At 41.2% G+C, this 21,901-nt stretch overlaps 1 protein-coding gene across 1 annotated transcript in view; it reads right to left on the bottom strand.

Moving 5' to 3' along the window:
* Positions 1–3,768: 3,768 nt before the first annotated feature.
* The window catches only part of TMEM130 (transmembrane protein 130), a 236,468-nt gene continuing 218,335 nt past the window's right edge, over positions 3,769–21,901 (bottom strand). Inside the window, exon 8 of the mRNA XM_086942397.1 lies at positions 3,769–4,755. Within this exon, the coding sequence (XP_086798523.1) occupies positions 4,579–4,755 (177 nt within the window). The 3' untranslated portion in view covers positions 3,769–4,578. The remainder of the gene's footprint in view (positions 4,756–21,901) is intronic.

The raw sequence follows: 21,901 nt of genomic DNA, 5'->3' as shown, positions 1-21,901 counted from the left end.
GGTGGCGATAGGGGCTTGTAAATATACCCCTAAATGTCATCTTTATTGATGAATATGCCCATTGTGAACTCTATGTCAACCCTGACTCAGAAATACATAGTTAGGCAGGCCCTGAGACCCAGGCCCGAGGTCACTGATTGACAGATCACAGGTGGAGTGGCACATAGCCAGAAGACAAATGCGCAAACTGTAAATCCCAGATCAATCCCACAGGTAGGCGCAGCAACACCACAATGGCCCAGGGAGATTGGCCCAATAAAGCACACATGGCTGGAGGGGTGCGCATCTTCCCAAAATACTGTAAAGTCAGATGCCACATGTAATTAAGAACACTTAGCCAAACAGGACAGAGCACACACAGTACATGCAGTGATCTCACGCTACCCATGACGGACTGCTGGATACGTTACCAACTGGCCAAATTGTGTCCATGCAAGGTCAAGGCCCACCTGAATTTCTTATCCAGTACATTATTTTATTGCTCCAAAGACAGATGTTCATATTCCTTACCAAAAAACAATCGCCAGATCTATTTTATTGGATTCGAGGAACTGTATAAATGTCTATGTTAGACCGTTTGTAAATTGAGATAGTCATCAGATCCTATGCCTGTGCTCCCGGCTACATTGTTTAATCAAACCTACTGATCCTGTTTTGTCAAACAACTTTTGTCTCTTGTTTTTTTCAAGGCATTTCATGTTCAAGCAACAATTTCACTATAAATAGTCTCCGCTATTGGCTTCATAGAAGTAGGAAATAGAAGTAGAGAGAGGGGGCATCCCTGCCGCGTCTCTGCGATATACAAAAAGGTCACGATATCCGTTTGTTAACCGTCACTGTGACGGTTGGGCCTGTATAGCTACACCATATCCAGCTCCAGAGACCAATTTCCAGCACTGCCTTAGCCAGCACAAGCTGAAGAAAGAGCCAGGACACCCGATCAAAAGCCTTATCAGCATCGACCGATAATAAAAGCACTGGTATCCAGGAGTGGCATGTTTTATCAATGAGGTGCAGAAGGTAGAGGAGTTGGGAGTTGGCAGAGGAGTTGGCCGCCTTACGGCTAGGACAGTCAACCTCAAATCTGGGGAACAGGGTTTGAGTCTCAGCAATGACGTTGAACATCCTGTGATTCTGGGCAAATCACTTCATTTTCACTTGCCTAATTTTAAAAAATGAACGTGTCCTCATGTTTCGCAACTGGTGCTATGTAAGGCACTCTGATATCCGATTCGGGTCAAGTTCGGGCTATATAAAACTCCCCAAAAAATGTTTTTTTTAAAAAGAAGGCACTTTGGGTTATTGCTGCAAACTCTCTTTGGGATAAACCTGTCTTTGCCTGGATCTACCAAACCCTGCATGTAGGGAGCTAAGTGGGCTGCAAGTATGCTGGCGAAGATTCTAACATCTACATCAAGTAATGAGATAGAGCGATATGAGGAGCAGAGGGTGGGATCCTTACCACAGCTTATGGATCATTGTGATGAGGGCCTCACTCCTTTAGTCTCTGAGTGTGCCTGGTTATAAAGGTGGGCAAGGATATGAGCCAGTTGTGTGGCAAATGTTTTAAAAAATGGCGGGGTGTTTTCCCCAGTTGGAGCTGTATTATGGCTGCAAGCACCTCATCTTTTCCAAGGTTGTTATTTAGCTGAAAAGTGTCTTCCACTGGTATGCACTCTCTATGCACTTGAGGAAGGTATTCTACAGTAACCTCATGTCTGAGAGCTTCTGCCAAGTATATTGTAGCATAAAAATCCTCAAATTACCGGACTATATGCGCATCCTGATATGTCCTTTGGCCCTGCTTTCAGGCTAGCGTGAGTTGGTGCCTCACTCTATGGGAGCCAGATTGCTTGTGGTCCTCCTCCAGCACCCTCACCTGACTTTCCAGATTGGTTCACTTGTCTTTTCAGTCCTTTCTAAGACTAGCAGTGATAGCTATGAAGATGTCTCTCAGAACTGTCTGTATAGTATCCCAGAGCAGGGAGATGGGGATGTCTGATGTGTCATTTGAGTTTAGTAAAGTGCTAATGGTGTCTCTAATTTCCTGTAAGGTCAATTCGTAGGTCAAAAGTTTGTGAGTAAGTCGCCATGGGAAGAAGGCAATCTTGGCCCGGAGATGGTAAGTGCAATCTAAACGGGGGAGTGAAAAGAAATGCCAGCTAAGGGTATGTCCATCTGTGTGGTGCTTGCAGTGAGACAGAGCAATGTCAAAAAATAGTCTATCCTGGCATACGTTTGATAGGCTGAACAAATGTGGTCTTTCACGGCTGGATTGCGTATCCACCACAGATCCACCAGGCCAATTTACCCCAGTCAATGAAGACCTGCCATTGTGAATGTCCCTGTATACTCCTCCTTTTGTGCTGATCAATCATGGAGTATGTCAAGGACCAGACTGAAATCACCCCAAGGAGGTTATTCATTTTTTCAGGAGTGGCAAGCGCCTGGCCCATGGCGTCCAGGATGAAGTCCTCCTGGTGATCATCCAGTCCATAATTATTAGAAAGTGTAGGTGTGTGTGCATTCACTGAAAGTCACAGCGAGAGGAGTCTGCCTGACAGCCCTGCCTGTCTCTGGAGGACCTTACCCTGGAAATGCGAAGCCAGTAGGATCGCTAACCCTGCACATTTCCTCAGTCCGGAGGAAAAGTACTGGTGATCGAATCAGTGGGATTGCATGCTTATCCAGTCAACTTTAAGGAGGTGAGTTTCTTGTATAAGGCAGATGTCACAGGTAGAGTCTTAAAGCATAGAGAGAAGTGCTAAGCACTTTTCTGGGGTGTTAAGGCCTCAGACGTTAAGGATTAGTAGTTTAACCATGTACTAACATGTGCAGTTGTGCTATGAATGAGAGCAATGGGTGGCTGCCATTGGTTCTCCCCTGGCGGGTAGGACCGTCTATCACAGTTGGACTAGGGTGTCCAGCGGGTGAGTCATCGAGCAAGAGGTTGGAGAATTGCAAACGTAATAGCAAAACTCAAGTGGTCCCCTCCCTGGAGAATGATGTAAAAGTTGTGTGAGACTCATGTCAGTGGTGAGCGAATGCCTCATCACTAGGTATGGGAAGCGGTTGGCGCTCTGCTGTTTGTGTTGGGCAATCAGTGGCTTAAAGGGATAAGGCAGATAGAACCCCATGTAATTATTTAGGTGGGGATCCATAGAAGTTGTGGGCAGCGCAAACAGTTTCTCTGCAGGTAAGGCACAACCTCCAATTGGTCTTTTATGCACTTTCCTGATCTGATGCAGGGCCTTGGCATTGCAGCTGACGAAGCAGGGCCTTTCTCACTCTGTGGCTCTCAGTTGCCGTGGGCTTCTATGTCTTACTCTTCAATAATTGGTTCATGCCCCCCAGGCTGACGGATGAGTGCGGATGCTCTGTGACCCTAAGCGGCGGAGGGCGGTCTAAACATTTTTAACATTTTGTAGCTTTTGTTATACTGTGCTATCCTATTTAAGTATGGGACCCCATAGCACTATAAATACCCATTGCATTTTCCTAGTACGTCAATCAGGATTTAAGTCAGTAACCCTACAGTTACACACATAGACATCTAAAGTCTGTAGTAGCCCTTCTAAGTGGCCCACACAAGTACATCATGTATGATGAGCTGTCCCAGTCCCAGTTTAAAAAATAGGGCTACAAATCCAAGAATTATAAAAAGCCTAAATTGAAGCAGTTCATTATGCCTGGACCTGGGAAATGTGGCATCTTTGGGAGCGATCAAATTGTGCTTACCAACCAAAAAAATGCATTCCCACATATTAATTTAACTTGCATTATTTTTTTATTTAAGATATGTACATCACATTTATTCGGCAGTACAATCTGAAGTAGCTGTAGCAATACACCTCATAACCAGAAGAGCGTGAAGAAATGAATCCTATCAATCAATCAATCAGTACATTTGAAAGCGCACTACTCACCCGTGAGGGTCTCAAGGCATTTGTTTTCATTTTTCCAGATTCTGGGTTTTGTTGGTACAGTATTTTTAGCTTGCTCTGTTAACAGGGCAACCCTGGTCATAAAATAAGCTGAAGTGACTATAGAAAAAAATCCCAAAATGAAAAAAAAAACTCGTTTGGTTAACAGGAAAAAAATGGAACTCAGCAGCTTGGCTTTTCTGCTGCTCGTTCCTAAGGGGAGGTCTGCGGGTGGGGAGGAAAGGTCTGCTGGCGCGTTAGCGGTCCGCAGGCTGTACATTGAGTACCACAGGCCCATTTGATACCTCAGTCCTAACATTATTAGGTCTGCAATATGGTGGTTTATGGAAAACAGGACGACACATAATCAGTTCAACAAAGGGTCCTTGGACTTCAAAGGCCAACCAAGAAGAATATAAAAAGGGTCTGTAGCACACCCCAGCATTCAGAAGCTTCTTTGCAGTAGGGGAACAGCTTTTGCATCTTCACTGCATCTTCACTGGTCATCCGTCAGTCACACAGAATCCATTTTCTCAGCACTTTGCACCTGCAACCGAGAACCAATTTCCTCTGTCAATTTCCCTTCATGTCTGTGCACCCTTGACGTCACTAGCCATGTTCTGCTTTAATTAGCACATGCGCACCAGACTCCTTCCTAGAGCATGTAACTTCTAGCTTTGTACAGTGGCTTTAGTAGTGGATGTTTTTCTCTAGTCTTTTGCTCGTCTCCTTCACTTGGTTGAAGGGCGCAAGAGGTATGGACTTGGATCCCTCCTGGTCCTTGAAGGGATGGATTCTTCTCTGAGGATGGTGAAAAATCAAAGTCTGCCACCTAGAGGGTCAAAACAGAGTTGAAAATAGTAAATGTAAGGTTTCCTGCTTGAGTTTATCAACAATGGTATTAGTATCAAGGTTATTATCCTTTCGATTAGAGAATGTTTAGGCATAAAATTATGCTCACAGCGAATTAAACACTAGCTACAGAGCGTTTGATTCATTTAATGACATCTTTAAGAAAATATGTATCAGGGCTGATACAGAGGCATACTACTCAACTTCTGGATTCAAGCTGCAAGCGGCAATTGCCCAGAGCCGATTTATAAATGCTTCTTTACCTAACGCAGCTTTATTTAGTTGAATAAATCTGTACAGTATATCTAACTGGCAAAACATTTTAGCACTGCTTACTGTGAGTGGACCAAAAAACCAAGGGGCAATTTTACACAACTATAGCATGACAAATAGCAACAAAGCAACTCTTTGCGCCAGAGGGAAAGCTCAGCTCAGAGAAATATTCACTAATTATGGCCTGCTGCTGCTCTCTTCGACCTGTGCAGGCACTCAAACAGGCTGCCTAGTTCCTTGCACACAGCTTTGCATTATGGTGCAAAGATGTGTATTTGATGTGCCACATCGGCTTTGCACTGGAAGTACTTTTCAAACCATTTTACACATTGGATGTGTGCTGTTCTGTGCAACACAAATACAATATCTGAACCAAATAACGTGGCTTAACGCCGCCTTGTAAATAAGGTCCCTTTCACACGTGAAAGGGTGGCCAATGGGTGTTGCGGTGGATGTTCCACCACAACACCCATTGATTTTGCCTCTGCCCCTTATTTACAAGGGTCGCATGAATAGGAACCAGCACCAAAATTAAGACCAGGGAAAACCTGTTCTTAACAGGGCGAAAGGAGGACAAATGCTTTACTTCTCCTTGTTTTTGCTGTTTTTATGTGTGCTGGATTGTGCCGCACACATAGAAACCGCAAAACGCCATAAAAGATTGTTTATATACAGGAAGGTGGGCCTTCCTGCACATAAACAATCATTAAAAAAAATGACGATATGCAACTTCTAGTGTGCTGCACAATGCAGCACACATAGCAGTTTTAAATCGGAATCCTGGATTGTTTATGTGCAGGAAGGGACACCTTACTGCACATAAATAATCATTCCTTCAACATAGGCACCCATGCACTATGCTGCATGGGTGTCTGCGTTTGCGCTATGCAGCTTAACTTAGCACCAGCGCTAGGGAAAATGCAGGATTGGGCCGTTTCTTTGTAAATAAGGCTCATTCCTACGTTTTAGGAATGGCGGAGCGTGATGTTAGCATTTTGGGCCAGATGTACGACCCTATCAATTTGCGAGTCGCAAATAGGAATGCACAACAGTGTCTCAGACACTCTTTGCCATACTAATGGGGTCTCATATTGCCTGCCTCACTAATATTCATGAGGCAGGTGCAATTTATAACCCCTTTCGGAATGGCTAACACTCCCAGGTATGGTGGTCCACTGGAGTCAGCAGACTACCATGTCTGTGACTGCTTTCTAAATAAAGCAGTTTTAAATGATTAAATGCAGTCCATTTTCCTTAAAGGAAAATGGGATGCATTTAAAAAAAGAAACATGAAACGTTACTGTTTCATTTTTTAACAGTGGACCACTGCCTGCTCTTCAAAAAATATTTTAAATGCCAGTCACAAAAGGGAAGGAGGGCCCCTTCCTGTTTGTGAGTAGCTTACCACCTACTTGAAGAAGGTGGTAAACTGCAAGTGTTTTGCGACCGCAATTGCGGTTGCAAACCAATTGTACATTGAAGTGCGAGTCGCTATTAGGAAGGGATGCCCTTGTCAAGCCTCTTCCTAATAGTGTGTCGCAAACCATATTTTGCTCGTCGGTAATTGGTTACCGACTATAGTTGATAATAGGTTACCGACTCGCAAAACAGGGTTTGTACATGGGCCAGAAGAATTTTCTGCTTGCTTCACGGAATTGATAGATTGTTCAGGTCACACTTGATTAAAATCATCAATCTGAACTGAGTCGCCTGGATCAATCATGGCAGAATGGTGATGTGGTGGAGGAAAATGTATGTTTTGGAAGTGGTGCAAATAGACTAGCTAATAATTGGGTGCACAATGAAGTGTGTGATCAATCAAGTCCCAGAGTGAGAAAGTTTTGATATTGAAAGAGTGTTTTTGAAGGATTTTGCTGTAAATGTAATTTTTTTATTGTAGATATGTGTATTTGCTTCTTTAAACCTTACATTTGGGACGTTTTTGTGTGTGTGTAGTTTTTTTCTTTTTACAAAAGCAGAGAAAAACTGTAGGCATTCTCTGAGTGTATCTTTATACATATATTAATTGTAGAAAAACAAAGGATAAAGTAAAGTGTCCCTGTCAATTTGTGCCAGTTCAGTTGTCATCAGTAATTTTATCAAGAATTTTTTTTAACAGACTTTATTGGTTTTTATTATATCGGGTGCATCCATTGCAAACATTTATATCCTACATTTCTTGCAATTTCACAGACTGAAACAGTCAGGTGCATGTGCTGCATTAGCAATATTTGAGTTAAGACTATTGTCGTGTTTTCGTGTATACATGTAGTACATCGATTTAATTTTACAAGCATCAAAATTTTAAATTAATTTATCAACTAGTAACAACTACCCCTCCCCCGCCCACCTCCCCCGTTCTATAATTCTATCAAGAATGTCTTAGAATATTTCATGAGTGTTTTATGTGAGGTCATAAGCAGTGCATGGAGATGGCGCGAGTTTTAGATACTTTAAACAGCTATAACAGTTGAATTTCAGTATTTTTTTGTTTAAAAGTTACATTCAAAATATGATTGTCACTTAACTCTAATGCCAATTTAATGTATGTTTATTTCAGTGAATTCTAGTTTTTTTGTAACATAAAGTTATATTTTATTGCTACAAGTAAGGCCAACCCCATCCTGTGGCCAGGTTTGGTGCCCAACCCCCATGAGCAGCCAATCCAACTGTGCACAAGCTTTGTGTGTTCGTCGCAACTAACTTCAGACATTCCACCCCGCTCCTTTAAAAAAAAAGAATTCTCCTGCAAGATCCTTGTGGGAGACATTATGGATTCTGTGCTCCAGATGGGACTCCCGCGGGCGTCCTAGGGGCCGCAGGCTCCTGCTTAACACCATTTGGATTGGGGACACTAAAACAAATATTTTTATAAAGTGTGGACCCAGTAGGGATCCCTCTGGGACAACCCTACAAGGTCCAGGGGGTCAGAGAATCCTACCATGCCGCTTTATACCCTATTTCTTTTTTTAATTTTTCCGAAATGGTGGCCTCAACATTCCTCTTCATGCTTTGATCAGCAAATCAGCCAACAGAGTGCAAGAACCAGCAGGAGTTTGCTGGAGCCTTTCACTCCCATGAGAGCAAGGCAGCAGATGGTGAAAAAGCCCTCTCGGCAAATCAAATCACTCTAATATTTCAAGTTAAGTAACTGCAGGACAGTGGACTAGGATGTAGCTTTCTGCCAAATTTAGTTTAAGTCAGTTCAGCCACTTTCACGGTATACCATTTTTTCTCAACCGCCACTTGACGGATTACCCTGAAACTTTCCAGGAGGGAGCTGAGGTGAATGAACTTCTTAAATAAATGTTTTTGACAATTCAAGGTCAATCTTACAAAAAGAAAACTTGGAAGAAACAAATGTAAGTGCGGAAAACACCATTGTTAACCTGACAAATATTCAACTGAATGAACTTCTTAAATAAATGTTTTTGACAATTCAAGGTCAATCTTACAAAAAGAAAACTTGGAAGAAACAAATGTAAGTGCGGAAAACACCATTGTTAACCTGACAAATATTCAACTCAATGACAGTGAACTAAAACTATTACGTTTGGGACTGAGTTCCTGTCCGGAGAGCAATCTCAACTTTGTGGATGTAAGAATTGATATGTATAAATTTACACGCAAACTCAAATTGGTCAAATATTTCAAGATTAAGAATCAAACTAAACCGAGGGCCAAACCATCAGAACAAAATGCTCCAACCGGCCTTCCTGCCAAACAAATGCCATTACTAAAGAAGTTGTTCTCTCTGAGACAAGATACCTCTGATAACAGCCAACAGCCAGCCAATACACAGCACATTGCTGAATCAGAAGGGGTGGCAATTTCAGCAACAGGGAAAAGTCCATTCAAGGCCCGTCAACTTTCATGCCAATAATGCAACGCAATGTATTGGATATTTTCCACAACCGTGTCACAGAAGAGTTGAAAAAACTACACAAAAAAACACTTAGAGAAGAACAACAATGCAAATCAAACAAATCCAGACAATATTTTCAACTTATGGAGAAATTGAAAAATAACAACTCACTCGTCGTAAAGAACTCTGACAAGGGTGGCAATTTGGTACTCTGGGACAAAAGTGCCTACAAGGTAGAGGCATATCGACACGTGGATGATATGGAATGCATGAACATTCGAATGGAATGGCAGTGAATAAGGTCAATAAAGACTATAGGATCCAATTAATGGCATGGGAAAGGGAAGGGTTGATTACAAAAGACTAATTTTGTTTTTTACATAAGGAACATCCAACTCTACCTACCTTCTACCTAATTCCCAAAGTCCACAAACTTATCACCCCAGTACCTGGTCGTCCCATTATTTCTGCCAGAGACAGTATATTTGAAAACACCTCCAAATACGTGGATCATTACTTACAAGAACATGTGATGACCCTACCCACCTACCTAAGAGACACTAAAGACTTTCTTTGTAAGTTGGATTCGATTTCATGGGCAGACGATTATCTCCTAATGACTCTTGACATCTGTTCCCTATATACAAGTATTAGACACCAAGATGGAATAGCAGCAACGGAACACTTTCTACAGAATAGAGACATTTCCTTTTACAACCATAACAAAATGTTGCTTTCCATGATGCATTGGTGCCTACACAACAATCTTTTCTTGTTTGAAGGGAAGATATTTAGGCAGCGACAGGGGGTCACCATGGGTGCATGCTTTTCCCCCAACTACGCGTGTTTACACGTGGGAGGAGCATGTACTCAGAGACCTGGTAGCCAAATATCGGATACATATGTGGAGATATATCGATGATATATTTATAGTTTGGAAAGAAAACCATACAGAGGCACAGGCATTTCTTAACACCATCAATTGTAACCACCTTAACCTGCAGTTCACTGCACACATAGATCGCATCCAGGCAAATTTTCTGGACATCACTGTAAAAGTGGAACATAATAAGCTTACGACTCAGTTGTACCGGAAACCAACCGCAGGTAACTCCCTGTTACATGCGACGAGCTTCCATCCACAGCACACCATTACCAGCTTGCCTTACGGGGAGTTCCTTAGAATAAGAAGAGCCTGTAGCACATTGTCATCTATGGACCCCACCCAAAAAAGCCGCCAGAGACAGACTTCTAGAACAAGGTTATAAGGCAAAGTTACTAGATTCCGCATTAGTTAGGGCTACTGCAAAAGATAGGAAAGAACTTTTAAAGACAACGCCTGTTTCTGTAGAGTGTGAACCATCAGCCCCCCTCAGGAACGAGCATGATCAAGAGGTCAAGACAGGAGATACATTACCTTGTCGATTCATATCAACTTATAATAGACAACCTAAGGCCATCAAAGGCATCATAAATGCACAGTGGCCGATTGTACTCACCGACAGTGTATTGTCACAGACCCTACCGATCAGACCTAATTACACCTATAGGAAAGCTCACTCCCTGAGATCTGATCTTGTAAAAAGCAGTCCAGAAATGGATATCAAGAAAGATTGGCTCACAGCGAGTGCAGGATTCCATAAATGCAGCACTTGCCGTGCATGCAAGTTTGGGATCAATACCAAAACCTACACTACAGGCTTCTCCGAAATCCCCGTGAAACTAAAAAGTCACTACAACTGCCGCACAGACCATGGGGTTAATGTGCTACAATGTGGTTGCGGCCTACATTATGTAGGCAGCACGAAACTGCTGGTCCACCAACGAATTTTACAGCACTTACGTGTTACTGTAAATTCGGATAGCACATACCCGGTAGCTCGGCACATTAACGAAGAACATTCAGGTAACCTTGATATGCTCAAATATTTCAGCACACCCTTCTCACATTTGCACATGTGACCCAAGTTTCGATTTTGGATCTTGGGAGGAGACGACACCTTGGTGGGTAGGTGTTATATGCCTTAAGCACCCTTGCCGTAGTAGCAATTGCCTAACGACTGTTTTTTCACGATTATATCTGGCATAACAAATGTAAGATGTGCGGCTCAATTTAAGCAAACCCATTCAATTGCTACATAAATGCTCAAATATTTCGTTATAGACAGTGTTCCAAGCAGCAAACAGGGAGGTGACCGTGAAAGGAGACTGAGACAACTGGAAACTAAGTATATACTTAAACTCGACACCAAGACCCCGAGAGGACTGAACATTTTTGGGGACATACACCACTTCCTCTAAGTTTTTCATAAGATGACACAATTTCCAGTTCTCCATTACAGTGTTGCTTTCTTCAAGTTGGGTAATCTGAGTTGTACAGAATTAATGATGACATGTTTTCTGTTTTTGCATAATGCGCCATTACCATATAGTTTGTGAAACAGGCTTTAGCACTTACATCTATATTCTCACAAATATCTGTGTCGCAACCCCAGATGGACTTTGGCAGTTAGATATTTTGGACACTTGCACAATGTCAATAGAGAATATCAGTGTATTATAGGCCTGATTAGAGCTTTCTTTCATCAATTTGCTTACAGTATACCTACCCACAAGTTGTTTTTTTTAAACTACACTAGGGGATTCAACCACTTGCACTTTTTCACATTCATTTAATTTTACTGCATAGTCGATTAGGTTTGCATTTTTCTGCGCAGGTTTATTTAGAACCCGCATACTTTGGTAAAACAGCATTGGTATTGAGTAATCGGATATTTTTACTTACCCATTGATAGTGGTAAATGCAAGTTCATGAGAAATGTTCTGAGTATGATAGCCCTCACGCATTTGTGCATTTATAAATGTCATGTCACTATCCGGACCCGGTGAGATGGTTAGGCCTAGCAGTCTTTGGCACAGGCAAACAGAACCCAATATCATTGGCTTCTCGCCCGATGCCAGATCCACCGGGTACTGTTGACACCCCTTAACCCTAACTCTTAGGCAAGAGCAGTGTCATACAGGTAGTACAACTAATGTGCTTTATGTAAACTGATACTTACTATTAAATCATGTTTAGTAGATTGTAGTTTCCCACTAGGTCCTGAAGAATCGCAGTCAATGAACTAGAAGCGAGAAACATGTCGGCCACACCTTTTGTACTTTAGCCCTGGATCGCTCTGGGAAACCATAGTTCCCATGAGTACCGGCTATCCTTGATTTTACTTGTGGCAGAGGACCACCAGAATAAATTTGTTTCCGGTACCTTGAGCCACATTTTACCCTCAGCCACACTAGCTACTCTTTCCTGGCCCCTCACCCCCACTTCACCAAAAGGCAGTTGGATAAAGATCTCCGATAAAGAGCCCCTCTTTGAGGTGAGCCCGTTGGGCATTGCACTGCCGGCCCAACGAGGAGCATTGCCGATGATGAAGCATGACACTCGCAAGGGTGTGTGAGGCCTTATATCCAACAAATTGGATACCCAGGGGTGGTCCCCCAATTCAGCACTAGCCCCTTCCCTAGTGACCGTTCCTTCCCTTCCCTCCTTTCCCTTCCTCTAGGAACAGCCCAGTCACCTTTTTGTTGTCTCCATACTTGGGGCTACGACTGTGGCCGGACCTTCCATTCTCCTTTCTGTGAAGGGTAATCTAAGCCCTACTGGATCCCAATTGATCCCAATCTTCCCCTACTTGTTGTTACATGTCAAATATGGTTACTGAATTGAGCACGCATTTATGCACACATGTATCGGTGCAGTTATCTGGCGTCCTCAGATGTCTCAACTATTAACACCACACATTTGATACGGGGATACGGGGATGGACTGGTGAGTAAATGCCATGATTTAACTTTCCGTCGAACAACTTATCACGTTGCAACAATACTAATCTTATGAATGCTGTCCAAATTCGTCCAGTGTTCGTCTATTTGACTACCCTGTAGAAGACACCTAGTAACAATATCGACTTTATATAGATAGCACACTAGCTATTCAGTACTTGACTGTTGTGAATATCTCACAGACTCGAAGACATTCCTCACTCCCTAGTACAACTATCTACCATCAATATAAATGGTATTTTGCTTCATTCCAATTACAGTCTGCGTCTCTCGTTTTGATGATGAAAATATTCTCCACTCCACCTTGTTTATGCCTTGAAAAAGTCCTTGTGTAGGACGAAACACGTGTTGGCGATCTATGTGCTGGGAGTATTTGTTTTATGAAACTGAAAATAAAGAAAAGACTGAAGAACACACACTAATTGGATTGTACTTTGAATTTCTTTGGAAATCCCCATTGAACTCAACTTTGTTATTTGTCCCTCTGGTATTCTCTATGACAAGTAGAGTGTGTTATTTATAGGGCCTTCAATAATTTTTGCCTGGACTATTATAATTACAATTTCTTAGGAGTGCTGTAAATAGATTCTCAATTCTCTCAAAACCACACATTTGATATACTAGTTTATATGTATATTCTATCGGAGAGCCATTTGAAATATCTGTATACACTTATGTATCGCAATAAGTATAAAGCAGGTGTATTTATTCTAGTGCAGAAGGATGCCGTATTTGTACACCAAATCTGAAAACTACCAAAAGTATTTGTACAGTTATGAGATTGCAATGTATATGAATACCATTTTACCATTGGGTAAAAATTAGTTTAAAATAACTAGCCCAGTCTTTTGTTGGTTGTAGTTTTTAGATATGCAGTATTTCTTCACTGTTTATTATTTGAGTAGTTTTTTTGATATCACATGATCACAAGCACCAATGTATTTAAATGCACTTGTTCGAGCAGCTCAGGTATGTGAGCAAGGCTACTCGTTAGCCGAAACGCGTCATCCTGACTAAAGAAATCCCGCACCTGGCAAAATAAAAAGTCACTGTGGCCAGCAGTGATTTAAAGAAATCTTTGTTTTATTGATTCTATATCCTGAGATCACCCCAAAACTTTCAGCATGACGAAATAGGCGGTGGATGGATATCTCAGGATTAGATGTATACATTAGGAGGTCATCAGCATATAGTGCGAATCTCAGGTCTAACTCATTAATCTGGAAGGGTTTAATCATAGTATCAGATCTTAACTGGTTTACCAAAGGCTCTATATAAAGATTAAACAATAAAGGAGACAGGGGGCATCCCTGTCTGGTACCCCGTGTTATATGAACCCAATCTGTTAGCAGATTATTTACAAGGAACTTGGCTTTAGGACTGTGATATGGCGCTTTTATGGATGCTATAAAATTAGCTGGAATGCCAAACTTAGATAGAGCCTCCCATAAATATAACCAGTGGACCTGGTCAAAGGCCTTAGCGGCATCAATTGCCACAATAGTCAAGGTTTTTTTTTCCTCTGAAGCATAATGTATTGCAGCAATGGCTTGATATGTCAGTTCATTTAACTGCCTGCCTGGCATAAAGCCCCTCTGATCCTCATGTATTAAGGACTTAATTACTTTGGCCAATCTCGCCGCCAAAACCCCAGCAAAGATCTTATAATCTATATTTAGCAGCGAGATTGGCCTATATGACTCAACTGTCAGCGGGTCCTTATTAGGCTTAGGAACTAACGTTACTGTGGCTTCCAGCCAGGTCGGTTGGATAGGCTGTCCCTCGAAATGTATCTTATTAAATAGAGATGTAAGAATTGGAACTATTATGGCAGCCCCCATTTGGTAGACTTCAACTGGAAGCCCATCTGGGCCAGCTGATTTTCCCCTGGCCATTCTTTTGAGCTGATCTTGGACCTCCCCCTCTTTAATCAAAGAGCCTAGCATCAAATTATCCTCGTTAGTTAAGTATGGGAGGTTGAGCTCCTCCAGCCAGAGAGCTGCTTCTTCAGTGGAAGTTTTATTGTCTGTACCTGAATATAGGTTCTGCATATATAGCTTAACTTCTTCCAATAGCTCATCATTATTAAATGTTATTTCGCCAGAGCTCTGTATCTTTAGCCTGGTTATCTGGTTTCTAGTTCGATCGGACCCGGCCTTCCAAGCCAGAATACGACCACATTTTTCGCCATAGGAAAAATTCTGCAATCTACTAGCCTCCCACCTCTCTTTGATAGTCTTAGGTATTTGACTTTTAAGTCCTCTAGCTGCTTCTGAATGGAAGGCAAGTTGATTTGTTGCTCTAGTGCGGCTCTTTGAAGCTCTTGCTCCTTTTGTTTGATTTTATTCAGCGAGTCTTCCTCTGTCTTCTTCCTCCTTATATTTCTCTGTATCATTATGGTAGAAAGTACTCCCCTTAAGTAAGACTTAAATGCTTCCCATACAGTTTGTTCTGACGCAGTGGTGTTATTGATTTCAAAATACTCCTCTATACGCTTTAGTAGGTTATTTTCTAAACCTTCCTGTAATAGGAGGGACCTATCTAGGGTCCAACGTCTTACCTGAACACATTGAGAGAATACCACTGTTAATTCTACCATAGAATGGTCAGATAAGATAGCAGGAATGTAGGTGGTAGACACAGTCTTTGGAAGTAATCCTTGATCAATAAGGAAAAAAATTATACGTGAGTGGTGTCTGTGTCTATAGCTATAGAACGAATAGTCTCTATTATTTGGATTCTTTACTCTCCAGATGTCTAGTAAGTTAAAATCCCTCATCATGTTTCTGAGCTCTCTTTTAGATTTATATGATGTGGCAGATATAGCTCGGGACGTACGATCCAATTTAGGATCAAATACTAAATTAAAATCGCCCCCTAATATAATAGGAGCATTTAAGTTTTGAAAACTAGTTTTTAGATTAACCAGTGCTTCTGGAGAGTCCTGATTCGGTCCATAGTATATAGCACATGTCACCCGTGTGTTTTTTATAGATAAGGATGCTGTTAACCATCTACCCGTATAATCGGTTTGATGTTTTTCCACACTTATCCCACTGTTGGATCTAATAATCAAGGCCACACCTTTGGTACTACCAGTCTGTTCAGAGCAGAGAAGATCCTGAGCCCACTTTTGATTTTTAAAAGCTGCCTTGCATTCCTGCTGCTCTAGGTGGGTTTCTTCTAGGAATATAATATTAGCTCCAGACTTGTTTAAGAATTCACAAATCCTATTAAGTTTCCTATTTTCCCTTAATCCATTGACATTCCAGCTAATTATCTTTGTCTTATTCTCCGTCATCCAATTTTGTTATGACCAAAGAAAGAGTCTTTTGCCTCCATTTCACTCTGCTTAACAAGTCAGTTTCATCGAATACAAGTACATGAGGAAAATATTTTTTCTTTTTATCCATCCACCTCCCATCACCTCCCTCCACCCCCCATGAGGAACCCCCCCATTTCAACCTTGGCGATTGTATCGCCATATGACAGCTCTACCCCTAACCTGGATTGTGGCCTCCTAAAAAAAAAAAAAAAAAAAAAAAAAATTATAGTGCACCTAAACCAACACTAACACTAATCATACGTATAGAATCAATAAAGAAAAAACGGAGGTCATGCAATGGAACTATGTGGATAAACTTCCGGAATCAAAACCCCGGATGAGATACCTTGGAATTCACTTAGTTCAGAACATCGTAGAAACATCCAAGGTGAACATGGACAGAGTTTACAAGGAAATCTGCGGAACTTTACAACGTTGTTCTGGCCTACCACTAAACATCTTTGGAAGGGTTAATTTAATTAAGATGGTTATTTTGCCAAAGGTTACTTTCCTATTTAATTCATTACCCTTATCATTTGATCCTCAAACTACAGGGAAGAATCGGATCTTTTATCTGGAATTGTAAATCGCCCAGAATTTCTTTAAAAAAATTGCGACGGAAATTGAAAGCTGGAGGACTAGCTATGCCAGATATTTTGTATTATTGTCATTCTTTTCACTTTAAAAACTTTAGGCGTATGGCAGACAAAGCCGATACATCCTCTTTAGGACGGCTATTTCAGGCGCTACTACATGGTATCCCTTTAGGGCAAGAATTCTTTTTGTTCAAATTTGGAGATCCAAGATTCTACAAGAAGGTTAGATTAAAGGTGCTAGGAACTGCCCTGAGAAACTGGGTGTTTGTGAGAAAGAAACTGGGTATTCCCTATTACACCCCCCAGGCCCCTATATGGGATTCACCTGGGACGCCAGAATGTCTCAGAGACCAATTATCAATTCCTCTTAAAACAGCCGGTTTTATGCAATGGCAGGATTTTATGGATAATTCCCAGCTATTGGGGTGGGACTCACTCTCCAGGTTGACAAATGGTACTCTCACCAGATTCAAATTTTATCAGTTATCAAGTTGGTGGTCTACCATTCCATGGGAGTTCACAACCAACCCAAAATTTGAATTTGTGATGAGAAAGGGTAGATGGAAAAAGGAGATCTCCTTTTGGTATGAGGCCTTAAATGAGAAGGATGAAATCTCAGAGCGTGAACTTAACAAACTCTGGGTGGAGATAGACGACCTGCAATGTGATAATTTGCTAGCATTATGGGGAGACTCTTTTAAATTGTTAAATATAGTGGTGAAATCTGCCCCCTTAAAGCGCAATCATCTGTTCACCTTAAATAGAGTCTATATAACTCCAAAAAAACTGGTTAAAATTACAAAGCTGGAACATAGCTGTCCACGTTGTAAGGCCCCTGCAGTAGATGATATAGACATGTTCGCAGAATGTCCAAGTTTGTTACCCTTTTGGACTAAAATTGGAGAGTTCATATCTGACGTACTCGGCATAAATTTTGAGATCTCTTCTAGGATAATTTTTTTTGGGTTAGGGGCAGAATACCAGCTTCAGGATTTGATGACTAAATTCATGTTTTATATAATTATTCTATCAAGGCATGAAATTTGTAAGACCTGGAAGTCAGAGAATGCCCCTACATTCTCGGAATGCCTGAAATATAATATTTATGTGAGTGAGTCCAATATGGCTTGTGATAGTTCTAGTCAAGATAAGATCTGGGCGGCCCTTGTGGCTTGGCGGAACTGATGACAGTGTTCCTATGATTTCACCTGGGTACTGTTGGTGCTTGTTCTCCTGCCTAAGAAAGGGTCTTCAAGGTCGAAATGGTATGGAGCGGACATAGCAAACAGCCAAGTCTAGAGCGGGGTCTTCGCCCTCCCTCCCTACTAAGGATATAATCCTCTAAGTTTCGTGAATCGCAATGTAGGGAGGAGGAGATGCCCTAACTAGAATACCCAATCTGGTATATGAGGAATACAAAAAAAAAAAAAAAAAAAGAAATCTTTGTGTTTGTGTTCTTCTCCTAAGGGTGGTACTAGCACCGGAGTGGTAATTGGATATATATATATATATATATATATATATATATATATATATATATATATATATATATATATATATATATATATATATATATATATATATATATATATATATATATATATATATATATATATATATATATATATACATATATATATTTGGACCGCAGTGGCAGTGGCAATTTTCAAGGAAGCGCATCTGATGAAAGCTTATTGCTGAAGCGCGTCATGTCAAACCTTGACCAATAAAGAATTTTGTTTTGAATCCAGCGTGCCCCCTTCTCTATCTTATGGAAGAGAGACAGCCTGTGGAAATACTAGCGTGGATCAATACCGTGAGAGGGAGGCACCTTCCGAAGTATCCGGTGTGTCACGTCTCGGTGTGGACTAGGAATCATCTGGATCGCCCTACATCACCAGGCATTACAATTCCGCTATCAAAGATAGTCCATGACCTACATGGATAGACACCACTACTTGAGAGATATCACGGACCTGCAATTGTTGGCGGTGTAAAGGCTGGAAGTTTAGAGACAATAACGGATACAAAAACTTCGCCCAGGAACACACTGCGCATCCGTACCTGATCTCATTTGCAGCCAGCCTCAACCATGGGGAATAAAGGGAATCTGGCTGAAGGACCGCACATCGCAGCACGTTGGTGAATGCAAACTGCACTCTGGGAGTTGTAGTTTCACGTGGTGGATTACTGAGGCGGCTCCTCCCAAATGACAAGCAGGTGTGCAAGCAGATCTACTTTAGATGCCAGAACACTGAAAACTTTGGACCGCAGTGGCAGTGGCAATTTACAAGGAAGCGCATCTGATGAAAGCTTATTGCTGAAACGCGTCATGCCAAACCTTGACCAATAAATAATTTTGTTTTGAATCCAGCGTGCCCCCTCATCTATTTTATGGAAGAGAGACAGCCTGTGGAAATATATATATATATATATAGATATAGATATGGATATATAGATATATATTTGCAGCAACTCGCAAAAACCTTCGTTTTCAATCACGAAAATCACAGGCGCGGGCCAACTTTTGCTCCAGCATTATTTTTTATTATTTAATCCCATACTGTCGGACGCGTTCGGCCGTCAAGCGGCCTTGATCACCTGATCATGAGCAGACATTTCACCAAATTTAAAATGCCAATGCATCAAAACATATCATGGACATAGAAGAAATCTTCATTACATTGTGCGTTTTTTTCTCAGGCAAAATTATATTGCAATTGGCAATCTTTATGCCTCACTTTAGGGTCTAATTTTATCTATATATAGTATCGGATTAAATGCATACAGAGCTATTACACTTTACCCTTTAGTACTTGAAAAATATTCATTTTTCCTTGCTTATAATGCATATATTGAAATTCTCACCATAAATGCTTGTTGTTAAGTTAACCTTAAATGTCCTTGTTCTTATGATGCAATACATATTTATAACAAATTAAGTGCTCACCCTTATCTAATACTAATTGAACCCTGCATTAAAATCAAACACAACATTTATCAGCAATATTTTTAGGCAGTTTTTCTTATCATATTGCACATCCCAAAATTGGCATCTATAAATTTTGCTCCTCGAGTTTACAGTATATAGGTAATCCAATTACATATCCATATCATTCAATTAATTCATTGAAATATTTAAGTGCCTTTATGCATACAGTACTAAAACATTTCATTCAATTCATTCATTGAATTTGCAAAGTGCCATTGTGCTACAGTACCAGGTTTTTCAACAAAAGTTCAATTACTATTTAATTGAACTACAAAAGTGCCATAGTACATCCACGCTAAGAAGAAAAGGGTCATGTGCCTTAAACATTATTTTTATATATTTTTATATTTTTTAGCTGTAAAGTGACTAGTGCTTGAAGGTGCATAGAGTATAGGCATATTAAAGATATGATGCCAATAAAGTGAGCCATGTGCATATGTGTTGTATCCTCGTGCTGTCTGCTGAGCTCGCCTCGCCGCATGCTCTGGAATGTGGAATCCTGTGCCTAGGTATTCCTGTGATTCCAGTGCAGCGGTTGGCGTGGGCTCTTCATGTATCTATCTCGCTTCTCCAATAAATCCTCATTTACCACAAAATCGAGAGCAGTCTGCCTCCCTCCTTGACGGATACTTCACTGGCGACTTGGTGTGAACGAACCTACGCGATTTCTGAGCCTGCAGCCCCGGTATCCCCGGACCAAGATTACCGTTGTCATCATGAGATGCTGAATTCTCTCCTCTGTGTCTGCCGAGCCTTCATTATCGAATCGATGTCACTTTGGTGAAAATCCCGCTTTCTTCACATTAAGCGGTGAGATTATTTTCATTTTAACACTTTTCGCTTTGTTTTCATCTGCGCGAGTTGACGCGTGCGCTCCACCACGCGCCTGAAAACTTCAGCGCGAGCCAACGCTCAACATTCTCTGCATTCCAACCTGGCAGCGTCAGCACAAGCAAGTGCAAGCATCGTCTGTTCTATTTGCTATTGTGACATCACAAAGCCTTTCTTCAAGGCAGGCAGCGTCAGCACAAGCAAGTACATGCAGCATCTGTTCTATCTGTTGTTGTGACATCACAAAGCTTTCTTCAAGGAAATTCTTGTATTCTTCTTCAAGGAATAATTCCTCTCAAGAATTTTTACCACTGTGTTTATGACATCACAATACCCAAGTAAGACATTTTCTGCAGTCTGGTAAAGTTACATTCTTCAGCTTTTCCATTCATTCTTCTGCATCTCAATGGAAAGTTTTAATGCCCCTCCGCCATTTTTGGCCAGTCCCGGTGAACCACCATTAGAATGGAAACAATGGCGTGAAGGATTTGAAGCCTATCTCAAAGCCATTGGTGGCGAGAACTACACGGACAAACGCAAACTTGCAATACTTAAGCATTCTCTTGGCGCAGAAGGAAGACAAATTCTTTCGCATTTACCTCCAATGACATTAGATAATTCATCTGAAGAAGAAGTTGATGTCTATGAAAATGCAATTATGCAACTCGACAAACAGTTCATTAAAAAAGTCAATGAAGTGGTGGCACGTCACAAGTTTCTTAGCAGAAAACAACTTCCCGTTGAACCAATTGATTCTTTTATCAAAGATTTAAGGATCCTGGCTGCAAAGTGCAACTATCAACAATTCCAAGATCAAATGCTAAGGGACCAACTTGTGCATAATGTCTCTGATGTGAAACTTCAAGAAAAATTACTTGACGCAAAAGACTTATCTCTTTCAAAAGCACTCGACATCGCACACCGATTTGAAGATATGAAGCTAGGCATCAAAGAGTTGTCCGACAAAAAACCGAAAGAATCTTCTTCCGAAAATCCTAGTATATCTGTGGTCCAAAACGTCAAGAAGAACCCATCCACTTTTACTTCCAACAAACCTTTGATGGCCTCTACTTCTCATCAAAGTTTCAGAAAGGATGTCGTTTGTTTCAAATGTGGCTTTCCTGGCCATGTAGCAACGGATAAGAGGTGTCCCGCTATAGGACAATTTTGCAACTATTGTAAGTCTAGGGGTCATTTCTCCAGGATGTGTAAGAGTCGCAACAGATCGAAGTATTCTAATCCTGACCCTAGACGCCCCAGATTCTTTGAAGTTCAACCTGTGGACATCGATGACGATGAGTACGACGACATCTGCAACGTCTATGAAGTTGGAGAAGAAAAAAAAGACTCACCCTTCTGTATGCTTCAAATTGGGTCCAAATCTATAAAAGTCATGGCAGA

The sequence above is a fragment of the Lissotriton vulgaris genome, chromosome 10 (genome assembly GCF_964263255.1).
Source record: "Lissotriton vulgaris chromosome 10, aLisVul1.2, whole genome shotgun sequence".
Classification (NCBI taxonomy): Eukaryota; Metazoa; Chordata; class Amphibia; order Caudata; family Salamandridae; genus Lissotriton; species Lissotriton vulgaris.
This window is presented reverse-complemented; position numbering and strand designations above follow the sequence as displayed.